General features: G+C 38.7%; 2 protein-coding genes and 3 non-coding genes across 6 annotated transcripts; 1 reads left to right on the top strand and 4 right to left on the bottom strand.

Annotated features, from left to right (window-relative positions):
* Window positions 1-8,823, bottom strand: dnase1l1 (deoxyribonuclease I-like 1). Its single transcript, XM_047596487.1, has 9 exons — window positions 8,744-8,823; window positions 5,781-5,939; window positions 4,183-4,271; window positions 3,037-3,123; window positions 2,819-2,931; window positions 2,602-2,714; window positions 2,334-2,491; window positions 789-885; window positions 1-609 (listed from the first exon to the last, which is right to left on the bottom strand). Exons 2-9 carry the CDS (start codon window positions 5,928-5,930, stop codon window positions 436-438), a joined length of 981 nt encoding a protein of 326 aa, XP_047452443.1. The 5' UTR covers window positions 5,931-5,939; window positions 8,744-8,823; the 3' UTR covers window positions 1-435.
* Window positions 7,134-7,205, top strand: trnaw-cca. The gene has a single exon. It is a non-coding gene; the product is annotated as a tRNA-Trp (tRNA).
* Window positions 8,824-11,346: 2,523 nt separating the features above from the next.
* Window positions 11,347-14,991, bottom strand: rpl10 (ribosomal protein L10). Of its 2 annotated transcripts, none has more exons than XM_047596501.1 (7): window positions 14,972-14,991; window positions 14,817-14,848; window positions 13,206-13,264; window positions 12,705-12,812; window positions 12,155-12,293; window positions 11,871-12,033; window positions 11,347-11,570 (listed from the first exon to the last, which is right to left on the bottom strand). In XM_047596501.1, exons 2-7 carry the CDS (start codon window positions 14,837-14,839, stop codon window positions 11,415-11,417), a joined length of 648 nt encoding a protein of 215 aa, XP_047452457.1. In that variant the 5' UTR covers window positions 14,840-14,848; window positions 14,972-14,991; the 3' UTR covers window positions 11,347-11,414. The 2 variants fall into 2 exon arrangements, with proteins under 2 accessions (XP_047452457.1, XP_047452466.1); XM_047596510.1 differs by having other exon boundaries at window positions 14,955-14,973.
* On the bottom strand, window positions 11,652-11,784 carry LOC124999100. The gene has a single exon (XR_007111143.1). It is a non-coding gene; the product is annotated as a small nucleolar RNA SNORA70 (small nucleolar RNA).
* On the bottom strand, window positions 12,944-13,076 carry LOC124999097. The gene has a single exon (XR_007111142.1). It is a non-coding gene; the product is annotated as a small nucleolar RNA SNORA70 (small nucleolar RNA).
* Window positions 14,992-16,453: the final 1,462 nt, after the last annotated feature.

Below are 16,453 nucleotides of genomic sequence, written 5' to 3'. Positions count from 1 at the left end.
TCAGACTTGAATTTAATTTATTATTATCTGTATCACAAATTCATAATACATCAAGTATTCACAACAGATAAGCTTCTTGGAGTAGCTGTGTGCGGACTTACAGCATATTTTACATAAAGACACAGGTAAACACACACAATACATGCCCAACACTGCTTCAGTATCCTAGATACTGTCTTGATAAAATTAATAAAAGGGTCCAACATTCCCGAACCCTCATTCATACCCTGCCACACGGATTATTGCACAATAAGGTGAATTACATAAAGGTAAATGTTGTGTAACTATATTTTCTGTAACCTTGAACCCAAACACGGAGTGTTGTTCCGACAAACATTATCTGTACAATTTGGCAAGTTTGACCCCACATTATGAGAAACCATGAGGTTCGCGAGGCCAGCTGCCCTGAGGTTCCATCCTAGTCCACTTATTCAACTACCACATCGACACCTGGAGGACGAGGTGGCAAAAGAAAAACAAAGCCAAGAACGCTGAGTGAACTGTTTTCCCATTTCCAGTTAACGTGAAGGAAGATCCTCGATTGAAGGGTTTTGGCCCGACGGTCTTCAGTAGGACCTCCACTGGGTAGTGGTCACTGACATCCAGGGCCTGCACGAAAAATACAGAATGAGCGTCTCAAAACCAACACTTGCTTTATTTTTCTACTACACTAATTTGCAAATTGACAAATATATTTGGAATTACATTCCAAACTAATCTGTAATGGCTCCAGGAATGCAATTTCTAGGATGCTCTATTGTGCACACAAACACACAAAGGACTGTTACCTGATCTTCTGACAGGTCGTATTGTGTTTGGAAGTCGAACGGTTTGGCTGAGGACGGCACAATCGCTCTGTTGAACTTGTCTCCATTCACAACAATCCTGTTGAGACATAGAGAATGGACACAAAAAACACAAAGTTTTATGAATGTTTCTCTTTCTCTTGTTATTTTTAATTAGAAAAACTGCATGAACTGATATTGCTGCAAAGTCATTGTGATTGGTCAGAAATGAAATGTGGGCGTGGTTAAAGCGAATGTAAAGGCAGGGTTACCTCCTTCTGGCTTCATGTGTGCGCTAGAGTTAGACACACTTTATTTAACCCCCCCCCCCACCAAAAAAAAAAAAGAGGGAAGGATCTGACGGGAAAATAAAAACAAACGAAAAGAGGGCGTATCCTGTCATTAATTAACTAAGAATAATGATGCAAACAGCAGAGATGTAGCCGGAAGGTTGTCCACAGAGCTGATGTTTGTTCCTGTTCCTGCCACCTTGTGAAAAATACAAATTTCTCAGTTCTTGTGGGCTACGTAACAAGGTGAAAGAGTGGTTTAGAGACTGACTTTACAAATCGAGTGAAATCTATAATCCCATAACCAAGTATGTAGCCATAAGAAAATAGAAAAAGCTGCATGTGGACCACATGGAGTTTACGTCCCTCCCTCAGTGGACAAGGAAACAGTGTGTGACAATGTCCACGTCACTGCTGACATGCAGCAATCCAATATAATATATCAGCATTATATTACATATTACAACAAATAATAATCACAATACAATTTTAAATTCTTCCCTTATGCTACTGCTGGTTTAAATGTCTACTTTCTACTTTTTTTTGTCAAAATTTGGACTTTGTTCTCAAAGTGGCAGATGAAAAAAATTAGTTTTACTTCCTCTATTTTTTTTTTCTCATGGGTGGCGCTAATACTTTTCTGTACATAATTCCCGTGCCTCGGTCGTAGCTTGCTTTAAAACTCGTTGGATTAAGAAAGCTGTAGATAAACAAATATATTTAACTGAAATTTTTATGGTGCTGTGGTAAAGGTCTGATTGGGTTTAGGCAAATTCGTGCCATCACAGTGATGGAACAATCCAGCTTAAAAAAAATATATATATATATATATTGAACTTGTTGAACTTTACCATAAACCACATGTAGTTTCAGGACATCTTTTCCACAATGTCAGTGTAGCATGACAATGAGAAGTTGTGGCTTTAAGGTGTGTAACTTTCACTGGACAGAAAGAAATGCTGTACATTCACCAGGTAAACAAGGGTCCATGTGAAACCAGAGAAAGTGGGGGTGGGGTTTGATATTTTTCAGGCCCCACCCACAACCACCACTTTTAGCAACACTGAACACGTTTTGTCTATTTTTGGTCTGAAGCAAAAAAAAGATGAGAGAAATACTGTGATTGACAATATGGCATAAATATAAACAGCCTTTGTCTGATCTTTAAGGGGCTTTACGATGCATGAGATATGAATACAACAAAGGACTGAAGCACGAAATCTGGGTTTGTATCAAACTTTGAGGAGTGTGAGTTCACCTGTCGTAGGCGCAGGACGTGGACAATCGCACGGTGGTGTCTGTGTCCTCTGGTATGAGCCAGTGAAGGTTCTGGTCTGTAATCAGGCGAACATTCTTCCTGTTCTTCTTAGCCAGGTATCCACAGTCAGCGTTGAAGTCGCCGAGAAGCATCACATCCTGCACACAACAACAACAACAACAACACCCACGGTTAGAATACGACTTAGTTAATTAACTGAACTTCAAACCTTTTTTCTTTTTAATTTTTCACGAACCATAGGCCATACCTCAGTTTTCCACATCTTTCTCACACGTTGCAAAACATCATACAGTGCATCAATCTCCTTAGTGGCGTTGCTTGGAGTGGTGTGCTGAGGTATGAGGACAAAATCCTTAATAGCTGAGGGGGTGGAAAGGAAGAAGATGCAGGGACACGTGTTTATACCTCTAAATATCATTATTTTTATTATCTTACGCATGAATATTGAGCAAGAGACCACTGACCTGTATTGGGAGCTCTGAAGCGGACGACAAAGGGCTCTCTAGCGAAAGCATCTACGTCCCCTGGTAGATCGTCTGGGTACTGATATTGCCCAGTGAGTGTTGCGGTATTAGCCCTGCACACATACAGTTAAAAACCGTTAAAATGAAAAACTTTGCCTAGTCCGAACATAACATTTCGGTGCAGTAAAGTGCAACGAGGAATACATAAGTTAGCTCACCTGTACACGAACACATACTGCTCCTGGTAGTCCGACCTGCCCAGTCTCTCACTGGCCACAGATTTGTACTCATGCCTGGTGTCGTACCTGAATATTGTGGGGGGTTAAAGACAGGATGCAGGATTCAACAGTTAATGTTGCAGTGCAGTGTCTCTGAAGATAATGAATGACAGCACTGATTTGACTGTTTTGGACGTGTATGAATGCAGTTTTAATACCTGTGATGTAGGTAGGTAATAAAACCCAGCATAATTTACCATTCAAACCTTTAAGACCTTAACATTTGCCTGAGGATATATATATATATATATATATAGATAAAGGAGTAGGAATTTATTGGTAAAAACAAAGATAGTTATACCCTTGAGATGTCAACAGTGTTACTTACGGTAATTCAATAACCGTGAACTTTATTGCATCTCCAATGTCACATTCGGTTCTGAAGGGTTAAGATGAGAGTTTATGGTACGGCTATTGCTAAGGTTAGGGTAAAATCAACGTGATGTCCTCCCAAATGATTAAAACGCGGATTTATGTGCATGTGTGTACATATGTTCTTGTGCAGCTATCTTTCTGAGGAACAGTTCTACACCCATCAAAATGAGGACATTTCTGCAAATAGAGGTCATTTTGGCCATTCCTCGGTTCTTCACAAGGTTAAGGGTTAAGAATAGGTTCCAACTGGTTCAATTCCTCAGTATGATTAGCCTACATGCTCATCGATGCTTCTCATGCCGAATCTTTACGCCCCAGTTCAGATAGTGGTGGTAATGCACCTAAAACTTGTTTGGCAATTGCTGTAAGAAGAAAAATATTTGTGTTCGATAATCTCCGATCAATGAGTGAGTCTCAACAGAGCAGTGCCAGTGAGGATCCAGTGGTCCTACTTGTTTCTTATACAAGCTCTTATCTTATGTTACCTATTCTTTCAAAAACTGAGTGAACTTTCTGTTGTTTACATGAAACCACGAACGCCTGCTTTTTCTAAACCAGAAATTCACAGGAATAATTGATAAGGGAATCGATAACCATCCCTAGTTAATAATTAGGATAAGGGGCCAGGGAACGCATTATGTCAACAAATGTCTTAACAATGATTGCTATACAAACATGTGCACGTGTGTATTCAAGTGAGTAACGGATGACCTTTTGATGAGGTCAAGCAGCCTTGGTACAGCTTTTTCTTTACTGTCTCTCACTTCCTGAAGCAGACACACATCACAGCGCGTAATGATCTGGAAGAGATACACAACACAGCCATGAAAAAGTGTTTCTGTTTGTAGAGGAACACTGAGATGAGATGATGACAGTGATTATTGTCTTTGTTTAGTTCCATCAAGAAGGTAAATTTGGGCTTTGAGGTTCTTCTCTAGGAGTGACAAACCTAGGAGTGACGACCCCTGGGATCTACCAAGATGGACTTGCCCTCTCAAATACAAGAAGAAGAGCTTAGTTTTGGCAAGATAATACAATTAACAGCAAGATATGGACCAGTAATGAAGTTTCAAGAAGTCGTGCTTATCTTTTCTCACATATGCAACTTTGGTTGAAATTCAAATTTCCTTATTAAATGTAGCCACACTGTCATCCACACACACTTTGATAAATGGGCCTTGGTAATAATTGTGTGAATGTTTTACTATGGTCAGTGAAATTTTGTCACTGAATTAGTTATTAGTATTAGAAAGGACATCTAAAACCATCAAGCCAAATTTTATTAATGTTTTTAATACCTCACTAATTATTAAGGTAACTGTAGTTTATGTTAGTTCTCAATTTAGAGGGTTAAGCAGGTTTAGTCGTCTGAGTTCCAAAACAACAGAACCAGAGGTCGTATTTTACACCTGTGTGCTTCCAATGCACGAATTTAAAGACGTGCCTAAACCACAGCTGATAAGCTGCTGAGGAATGTCACTTGGCTCTGCTCTCCGGTTGTGCAACAAAGATACAGATCTGTTAATATTCAGTATCAGATGGATCATAAATAAACAGAATTTCCTCAGCTGGAGATTCATTAAGACTTTCTTTTTTTATCTTCCTCATATTTTCCTGGATCACGTGTGCACCATGCAACTCCGATACAATAAACAGAGCTGTGAAAGCTAATGTAGCGAGGATTGTTTCTGGATATTCTAACATAGTGTCATCTAGGGGACCCTCATGTGTATTTTCCATCTCAAACATTTCTAAATGACAAAAGCACAGCTTGAAAATATTGCTTGTGTATTTGTATAGTTAACTCTGGAAAGAAAATACCATCAGCAACACTACAGAGTTGTAGTTTTCAGTTATTTCAAATTACCTCCCTCTGTTTTTGTTAATTCAATTTGGTACCAAGATGGTTACCTGAAGGTTTTTTTTTCCTATCACTTGTCATTGCAATAACTTGCTGAATTTCACCTTAATTCCCCGGCCTCTTGTTCCCACATATCTCCTCCTTTGTCTCTTCCTGTGTGTTCAACCCTTTCCACATTTTTGCTAGTATCCAGTTGCAACATTGCTGCACCCTATAATTATAGTATAGGTGCTTAGTAATGAAGAAGTGTCTCCAGACACCAACTCAACTGTCCTCTTACAGAATTGTATAACTTTGTATGGATACACGTAATCAGTTTTTTTTATGCCCCAAATCAAATCATTACAAGGAAATGTGTGGGTTACAGTCAAAAAGGAAAGACCACATTCTCTGTGACGTTTAAGGGAGAGATCTTATATATATATATACATAACCATCTTTGTCTTACCCTGACAAGAGTCTGCATCACATCTGTCTTCTTTGATTTAGAGTCTCCAAAGTGATGGAGGTTGAAGGCGCAGACTCTGAAGTCTGAACCTCCTTGAACATCAATCACACCCACGAGGATGGAGAGCAGTAGGAGGAAAAGGGACCTCATGGCCCAAAACTGGAAGAAGTAAAGCAGCAATGATGAGAGAGAAAACAAAAACCTCAAAAAGACAGATTTGATGAAACACAGCTTGAATGCACAAAAACTGCAAAGTGAACAGTATGAAGGGTTTAGGGTTGGTTATAGGGTTAATATATGAACCTTCATTTATTTTTATAAAACCCACAAGAAAATCAAACCATCTTGTGCAGGTTTTGCTCTCTTTTAAAAAAAATATTTTTTTAATACATCATGATCATTGGTTCTCATTGTTTCCACCAGTTATGCATTTATTTTCATCATGAGTAAGTATCTGTCATTAACGGACACTAGTCAAGCGAGTTTGTGATGGGTTACACCCATAGACTCCTTCAGAACTGAATAAGCTGCTTGGATGAGTGACGAAACATCTTCAAGAAACTCTACAAGTCCAGTCAGCTGTCTTTAATGATTTTGGATATTCTCATCATCCAGCTTATCCCCGTTTTAGCTCAATCTTCTCCAAGCTGGTCATTTCCACGTAAACCTCCAAAGGGAGTCCAATGATCGTGAACTAATACGATTTTCCTCCAAAACTACACCCCCTCAGAGAAGTACAGTTAACTCTGATTTCAGTTTAGCTTCGCTTTTAATTAACTCGCAAAATACATGCACTCAAAACACACAATGAACCAATGAAACTCTCGTGGCCTCATATATTCTAGGTGGTACAACCCAGAGTTCACAGAATGTGCATTTGTGGGTTGTCAACTACCAATAAACCTAGCCACTGTGTGTTCTATCCGATACTTGTATGTTCCTGTTTTTTCTTGATTTTTCGCTAAATCACCACCCACAGCAAACCTTCCTCTTTTTTGTTATGATTTTGAAGTTAATTGCGAAGAAATATTGCAAAGAAATATTGCAAAGATTGTGTTGCAGTTCTGGTTCCCCAGAACCTGCAGCTAGGTCAGTTGTCAGATTGCAGAACTAATGCTGGTAGGTATTGCAAAAGGAAAATATTTCAATGATAACATGTTAACTGGGACATTCAGCAATGTAAAACTAGTTATTGCACCAGCTTGATTTTGGAAAAACTGAAAAGGAAAATGACAGGATTGACATATACAGTGTTTACTGTAGAAAGTGCATTTGGGTAATTCATGAACTAATTCAGTGTGAACATATGAAGCCTGCAGGTGTTGCTCTGTGCAGCTGTCTGGATGTGTATCTGACTCTGTGGCGCAACGGTAGCGCGTCTGACTCCAGATCAGAAGGTTGCGTGTTCAAATCACGTCAGGGTCACTGCCTTTTAAAAGGCTCGGTGGCTTCACGGTAGCGTCTCAGTTTCAATTCCTTTGTAGAGAAGTGTTTAGGGGGTTCCCAGGTTTACCTCCCTCCATGGCTGTGGCACTTTGAGCAACGCCCTAACCCCCAGTTTGCTCCTTAGGCTGCATTGCTCCAACTGTACACACTTCTGTGTGATTGAATGGGTCAAACAACCGTGACATATTTTCCCCTCAGGGATCAACGCAGTATAAATAATAATAATAATAATAATAATAATAAAGCCGAACTGCCCTATTTTAATCTAAATTTCCCAAAATGTCATTGAACAGACTTGGGAAGAAAGCCAGTCCTGTTCTGTGCTGCCGTCTTGAGCCTGAGGAGGTGGTGGGTGATCACCCCCTCCGTGGTGCATCGCCTCCACCCATGGAAGTACTTCCTTCCTGCTGCTTTGATACTGTACAGCCACGCCTGCTCTCAGTAGACCACATACTATTTCTGTTTGATTTTCTTCTTACTTTTTTTTTATCTCTTGCATGCACCGTCCTTAAAATGTATCCTGCTGCGACACTGCAAATGTTCCCACTGTGTGATAGACAATGGATTATCTTATCTTACTGTGTTCTGTTTGTTATCCTGCATTCTCTGTATTCTGAACACTGCAGTTGCAGTGTTACAGTTTGAAGTCTACGTCAGTAGCATTCATCATTATCATCATCGGAGCTCATTATCTTTTCTGCAAACACACATGCTGGATGTTTAGGTTCGAGCTAATCATCACCCAGGATATAATATTATCAGCATACACACCAGTCAGCTATAACATTATGACCATGTTTATTAATTGTCCTCCGAAAGAGAAACACAATGGTGTCAGTGGGGGGTTTTGGGTCCTATGGTTTAAGAGGAGGGGCCTCTGTGGGTTTTTTTTTTTTAGTTGTTCCTCTGGTCTAATTAGATGGTACATGTCTAACTAAGATCCACACAAATGATGGAATGAATGCCAGGTCCAGAGGATTCCCAGAAGAACACTGACTTGTCAGAAAAGAAATGGTCACTTCTCCTGTCAGTCAGTCATAATGTTGTGGCTGATCGGTGTACATAACACACATAGATATGAGTTTCTCAGGATTACCAATGAAGTCAACATTTATCACTATTAAACTATTGAATCAGTTTAACTTTAGTTTATAGCCTTAGCGATAAAAATAGACGTCAAAGTCACGTGAGACATTTGACGCTTCTTTTCCAGTTGTCAACTGTGTATTATTTAATTAATTGATTAATTTCCATGTCTAAAGTACATGCTGTTGACAGGAAAACTGTTAGTCATCTTACATTGTTCCATATTTTCTTGCGAAATGAGGAAATACGACTGCTTTTTTTTTGAGACGCTTTCTCAGCAGAACGTTGACCTACATTGAAACAGTGAATAAAGTTTCTCTGTCTCAGTCATAGGCAGAAATCCAATAAACAAATTACATATAAACTCACAAAAAAAATAATAAAGAAAGAAGGAGGTTTTAAAAACAAACGCGACAACAACGACAACTTACCTTCTCTGTCTTCTCTGACTCTCGGGGTGCGTTTGTTTCATGCCGCCTGATAGTGAAACTCGACCCGGGCGGAGTCTGTGTGTTTCCTGTGGGTGGGACTACGGTAAAAACCTAAATCCATGAGGATACAACCTTCAGGATATGGTGTTACTTGGAGCAATATCTTTAGTTTGTACGTCTGAATTAGATTAAACTTCTATTAGTCAAACAACATGAATAAATAAGACAGCATAAAAGTTTATTATCTAGACTACAACTCATTAGTGAGTAACTCTTTATTCAACCACTGCCAAACATACATGCTCCTATTTTATGAGCTTTCAAATTAATTAATGAATGAATTATACGTTTATTTACAAACGTATAAAATATGTAACCATTAGCACATACAACAGAAAGAAATGACTAATGACTGAATCAAAAAAAAAAGACAAAAAATGAACATAAACACAGCTCATTTGTTCAGGAAAAAGGACTTCGTACCCCTTTTTAATTATTCCTCATAAATTTCTAATAGGTATACTACATATATATGTCCATAGATTCATTCAGTCAAAGTCACTTCTATTGTAGATTTTACTATTTCACAGCAAAAGTACAAGGAACATTACACAAACACTTAAAAATAGCCTATTTGTGTGTATATCCATTAACTTATTCAGTTTTTACTACCTAGAGTATTGGCTTGTATCCTTCTTGACTGGTTATATATGAATGAAAAGAAACATTTCTATGTAGGCGGGGTCTCTGTGGATCATCCCACAGATATTTGATTGGTCTGGGATGTAGTGAATTTTGAGGTCAGGTCTTCTTTGAGTTGTTCCTCGTCTGTTTTTGTGTCTGGTCTGGTCTAGGTGGGTGCTACATGTCTAAACATCAGTTATTTACTTCTCCTGTCAGTGGTCGTAATGATATGCTTGATCGGTGTCCATTCCATTATATATAGAATTATCAACAAGTGGGAATTTATAATCACTTCCTGTAAAGTGTGTATCACTGCAGAAAAAGTCAGTTACTTGAATCGTTTTCTTAAAAAAAAAAAAAATTCTCCTCCTGATGTTCAGTATTTGATTTGTAATAGACACAATAATGAGAAATATAACAGACTTAACCAAACCAAAGCTACATGGAACTGAGTTTTCCTAAATAAAAACTCTTTAGAATGATAGATGCTGCTTTATGAATGAAATAAAACACACAAATCCACCAACCTTTGTCTTAAGAATGTTTTAGATTTTATAGTCACTGCACCAGTCTTTATATTCTGACCATTTTCATCTTCCTGGGTCTCATATTTGTGTGACTGGTGTTCATTTGAGAAGAGCTTAGTGTGCCACGCCAGGGTTTGTGCTGCAGAGAATAAGATCTAGTGTCATGTTTAAAAGGGCCTTCCATGGAAATAATAAATCTGACAGTGCATCTAAAATCAAAGATGTTTTTCATTTAGCAGAGTTTCAGCTAATCCCACATAATTAAAAACATGAGCCTGGTTCTTGAACCAAGTCTGACTACACCACTTTAGTTTAAACCACATATTTGCTCTAACCAGTCACACAGATCATTACCACCTTTTGAATGCATCCATACATTTAGTTAGATTAATTGTATTTTTTCTTTAACTGCTTGTTGTATAAACAGACCTGTTTATTTTTAATTATTCATGAGTTTGAGCTGCTGTCCCACATAATCACCACTCAGTAGATCTGATAAAAGATGTAAAAAAAATCACTTGTAATCTTTTGCAACTCAAACTATTTCCAATGCAATGTCACTGAGGCCTCCACAGTATTTACATGGTTGACATCCCATGTGACAAAGTTGGATTGCAAGCGATCACTTAACACAGGAGCTCTCCATTAGAGTTTGAGTGCCAGTGAATAAGTGAGCAGCCATTACCAATCACAATGTAGCAATTTACTTTACACCCCTGCAGAATGTAAGGATGGACAGATGCTAAACAGATAATAGAAATCTAATAAGTATTTTTTGTGTGTTGCAATCATTTTGCTTAAAGCTTCACCAGCAGTATGTTAAAGGATTCAGCAGTAATTCATTTTTGCTGCTAAAACTGGGGGTTAGGGCATTGCTCAAAGTGCCACAGCCATGGACATGGGGGCAGGCTGCTAATAAAGTGAAAAACTATCAGGATTTAGCCTCATAAAAGAACTCATGACAGGATTTACTATATAGACCGTATAAATGAAGGTGAACGTGGAGTGAAGACACCTCTACTGGTTTGTGGACTATAGGACCAGATCCACTTCTTTCATGCAGTCAAAGTGAGTGACTCAAGCATTTTTAGAGGCTTGAATGATACCGAGGACCAAAGCAATGGTTTTACTTGATTAATTTTCCCAAAAGCGTGACTAGGGGCAACTTTACCTGATACAGAGGAACTTTTAGTACCTCAGTGAATGTTTAATTTCCTGTGTTTTGCATTTTATAGACTTGAAGCTTACTTTTATATAACCGCTGAAGATGCAGTTCTCTGTTGTACCACTAGAGGTCCCAAGTAGAAACCATCAAACAGCTTCCGCTACATAAGACTGAACTTGGATACAATCAGCTAAATTATGTATTGTGCAAATCAGAGCCATCACCACTTTTTTTTTTTTTATAATCAAACCCACTTTTATTAGTTGTCTGTGGTCTCATAAAGTCTGCAGTAGCTCTAGTTGGCATGCAGGGCCTTCCAGCGGGTCAGAGGGCCTCTGCTGGGGATGTACTTCACCCCACAGCCGTCAGGAATCAGACGCTTCTCGGCCATCATGTCGTCGAAGTCGCAGGCGTTGAACTTTGTGAAGCCGTACTTCTTGGAAATGTGGATCTGAAGGTTGAAGCGATGGCATGGGTTAATACAGGCTCACAGTAACAACAACTACAGGCTGAATTAACAGTGAAATAAGCTCTTTGTCTCAGTGGTCCCTTAAAGCACTCAGCACCTCCCAGCTGAGAACATACACAACCAAAGAGTCACTGTCTGCAACCTTTGCACACCAGAACCGCACTGCAGCGAGACTAGTCGGCTTAATAAGCTGCAGAGACCCACGTCAATTCATCTGACATATTCCTCTAGTCTTTCTGACGCAGTTTATTTATGAGTCTCATCAAAGTTTGACTTGTTTACCTTCTGACGACCAGGGAACTTGAACTTGGCTCTGCGCAGAGCCTCGACCACGTGCTCCTTGTTCTGGGCCTTGGTGCGCACGGACATGATCACCTGACCGATGTGCACGCGGGCCACGGTGCCCTGGGGTTTACCAAAAGCACCACGCATACCAGTCTGGAGCCTGAGAACAAGACGGAGACCAGAGCAAACGATTACTGCATGATAAAAAATTAACACACGAGTGTTTGTCTTAAATCATCAAGTATAAAACCCCTGAGAAGAAAATAAACCATGATTCTCACCTATCAGCTCCAGCACAGGATAACATTTTGTTGATGCGGATGACATGGAAGGGATGCAGACGCATGCGGATGTGGAAACCGTCCTTACCGCAGGTCTTCACCATGTACTTGTTGGCGCAGATACGAGCAGCCTCCAGAGCTGCAGAGGGAAGCAGAGTTTGAGCAACATTTACACAACTTCACTAAAAGCATTTCAAGGAGGCGTTACTGGAGAACACTTTCATTTTAGCTTTAGCAGTTTAATAAAAACATCTTAATTTCTGTCAATGTACCAATCAAATTACTTGAATATAAAAGATAAAGATGCAAGTATTTCTCATGTATCCACTCAACTTCGATACAGCATAAACATGGCATATAAGAAAAGCCCTTGAGAAACATTACATATGCAAATACATCAATACACAGCTACGCACGTCTGCATTTAAACAAGATCTAAAACAAACAAGGCTTTTTAATGCATAATTTAAGGGTTTGTGTTTCCAGGAAAAGAAAACCAACAGGTGTTTGGTCGTGTGTATATCCAAGTTTTTTAAGCATGGCTGCTCACCTTCTGAGGACAGCTGCTCGTACTCATCAGAGACCATGTGGCCGCACAGAGGGAACTCATCTACCTTGGCCTTCTTCCTGCCCAAGTCGAAAATCCTGATCTTGGGATCTAAAAAGAAAAGGAGAGAGAAGATGACGAGGGAACATTGAGGAAAAACGTCAGTATTACCGAGTTGTCACATCAAAGAGGGCAGCACCAAAGGATAATCTTTGTCAATCTATCCTTGGACAACAGCACTATTTTGTCTCAGTGGTCCCTTAAAGCACTCAGCACCTCCCAGCTGAGAACATACACAACCAAAGAGTCACTGTCTGCAACCTTTGCACACCAGAACCGCACTGCAGCGAGACTAGTCGGCTTAATAAGCTGCAGAACAATCAACTTCCAGCCCCTTAAGAGTGGCAAAGTTTACCTCCATTATTGTGACTTCAACTTGCAGTGATCTACCAGCTTTAGTACATTTTAAGGTCAATACTGACCAAGACTCAAAGAGGAACTTACCAGGCACACCCCTGCAGAAGCGGGACTTGGGGTATGGCTTGTTCTTGCAGTACCGGTAGCTGTGGGAGACAACGTGAATAAAAAAGTTACTCATACACAAGCCAGTGAAGCTCCTTTCATTGCTCCCATTAATTGTATTAAACAGTCTTTGAACTAAACCCAATCTAACCCTCTGCAAGATGCACACGGATAAAAAATGTTGGAGCTGTTCAGATCTGGTATTGAATGATTCTAAGTGACAAGTGTGAACAAACTTGACACACTCAGAGTAGATATAAAGTAACATAAGAGGGGCCTGTTCATTACCAGGATTAGTAGGAAGAGTCTTTTAAATGTTTTGTCCCTGTAACTGTTGAAACAAAAATTGTAGCAGTGAAATTTAGTCACTAATATTAATTATATCAGGAGCAGTCGACTAGTAGAGTTAGGTTGGTAGATCTTTTTACAGGTCTTAAAGAGGAGAAAGATAAACACATGCCTTCGTTTTACAGTTCATTATGCTCCATAATTTCTATCATATTTCCTTGTCAAATGCACAAAAAGTAATTAAATATCAGTAAATGTCCATTACACTTTGCCACAGATTATGATTTATGAGTTTATTCGAGTACAGACCAAGAAACTAGATGCATTTTTTAACAGCAGGTGTGATCACGGTTAGTTAAAGCTCGTATGGCTGCAATCAGATCCTTCAAACACACATCAGATCCGAACATCAACCTCTCTCAATGTGAAATAAATACAGTGTAACAACACATCTTTTCCCTGTAGTAGATATTGTGTAGTGATTAGCATCTTAAGTTTCACTTATATTTGGTTATATATATACCGTCTTGTTTACATCATCTTATTCTACCTTCATTTTGTATATAATCCTGACTGTAGTTTATTGGAGTAGCTGTAGGATTAATAAAGCATTTCTAATTATTTCCTACACACAGCTGGATTTGAGAATAAGCTACAATGTGCATTGATAAATAAAGGAGCATGTCACCCAGAGAACGTGACACATTCATTTTCTTCTGAATCACCTACAATAGAAAACTAAAGTTTAAATAAAGATGTGGACAGTATATACACATTCCCTGTCATATACCGATATACTTCAAGTACATTAGTTAAAACTATGTCAGATAACTTCACCCATCCGGTGTGAATGGGAGAGAAGCTGTCAAGTGTGGTCTCTGGGACTAATGGACTTCAGAAAATCATCATAACAATACAACTAATCCAATCTGATAACAGCCTTTAAGGTCAATTCACATTTACAAGTCAGCATGAATCAGCAAATTCAGATTAAAGATCTTAAGAAGTGGAACAAGAGTGGCAGATGTGGAGATGCTACATGCTACCTAGCCTGGGCTCAATAAACCAGCACTAAGCGCGAGTGAAACCACATTAGGACATTTTCCGTAAAGCCGAGCGTATATATTGCAGCAACTAATAGTAATTGACACAAGGAGTATGCACTTTAAGTGTAAATTTTAAGCCACGGTGTGTGTGGAGGCCTGCCGGCATGTCCACATGGCGCCGACATGGAGCCGCTGCCATTTTCCTCCGCTCGAGACCAACTCGGCCCTGCTCTAAAACCACGATAAGAAAGGGACTTACCAGCGGGCTGGTCGGCGGCCCATGGTTGCAATCTGTGAATTAACAGATAAAAATGCGTTATTTTCTCAAACTTGGGCCCAGACTTGCGAAAAATTACTTTAAATGTGGCTATTTGTGAGAGAGCATCGGAATACGCACTCAGTCCACGCACTCACCTAATGGAGGAAAGGAAGCTGCTTCGACTTCCGCTTCGTCATAAGGACGACGACCGTCTGAAGTGAATATATTTTTAATTATTAAACGCTTTATTTTTACTTCAGCGTGTCTGTTTTCCCATAAATATACTCCAAACACAATTTCTAAATACGTAAAAGGCATTTAAATACGCCTTAAAGTGAATTTAATCCCTGTCGACACGTTTCAAGGGAATGCTGGGAATTGTAGTTTTACGTGAAACTAATTCCGAATCACGTTTTAACCACCTCAACGTGGGGTCTTTACGTTTCAGGTTTGTGTTTGCTAATTCTGCTTTATTTAGACCTGTTGTTCTTATAAGGAGACACTTTTATCTGTCATGTACTGGTAGCGAATGGTTAATGCGCTTTTTTTATGCTTATTAAGTTTTTTAGTTTCATATGGCATGAAAAGTTAACAAATTTACAGGCAGGCCTGCTTGTTTGAGGACATTGGGATTTCATCGTTTTCAATTCTGCTTTTGCATTTCAATAATAATTAATTATTTTATTTTATTTTATTTTATTTTTTTTAATTACTTCTAGTTCAAAGATGATGCTTATTTTTTATACATCTTAGGTCCTCCTGATCCCAAATACCTCAAAGATCTTAATCTTATTTCAAACAAGATGCATTTCATGTGATGAAAATATGCATTATCTTATCTTTTAAATGTATTAACATGACAAAGGCACGCGAAAAAGTGCATAAAACACAATAACATGGCTGTAATTGAACAGAACTAGAAATATATTTTATATATAGGTAAAATAAGTAAGCTTTGTCTTCACTGTACGTTTCAGTGTTGAAAAGGACACTTTAAGACCCCAAGCAACACTATGTGTCTTCGGCTTATTGCTCACATTTATTGTTTGTTTTGTAGTTTTCTTCTTCTTTCCAGTTGGTTGTGACTCCTTTTTCATTTTTTTTTTTAATGCATTGTTAACAACAAGGAATTACAGCCCCTTGGTCTGTGCCGATTTATTTTTTAGGAATTTATGTCTATGCTGTGCTATGCTAGGATAGGATATGGCTCATAATTTACATTTCTGTGCACATAATCAAAATCATACAATTCTATACATTATAATATGTGTATGGAAAGATTAAATCTGATCCAGGCCCTATACCTCAATTCTGACCAAATACTCTATGTAGTAATCCTTATTTACTACTATACTATACTATACTATACTATACTATACTATACTAGTATGTCACTCATGTTTCATATATTCTTCTCACAAGAGACCAAGAGAATAAAATAACAAAAGTGGATGGGCAAAAACAGCATATTATGCACAATGGCAGGCCTGCTGCCAGTAACAGAAGAGTGGGATGAATTGTGGAAAATAATATAAAGGGAAATATGTAAAAAAAAAAAAAAAAAGTAAAACAGAAGATAAAGTAAGACAAATAAACAAAGTGAGGGGTGGATAAAATTAAAAGTGACATTGTAGTTC

The sequence above is a fragment of the Mugil cephalus genome, chromosome 1, assembly GCF_022458985.1.
Source record: "Mugil cephalus isolate CIBA_MC_2020 chromosome 1, CIBA_Mcephalus_1.1, whole genome shotgun sequence".
NCBI classification, from domain to species: Eukaryota; Metazoa; Chordata; class Actinopteri; order Mugiliformes; family Mugilidae; genus Mugil; species Mugil cephalus.
The sequence above is the reverse complement of the archived record's forward strand: the minus strand, read 5'-3'. Positions and strand labels throughout refer to the sequence as shown.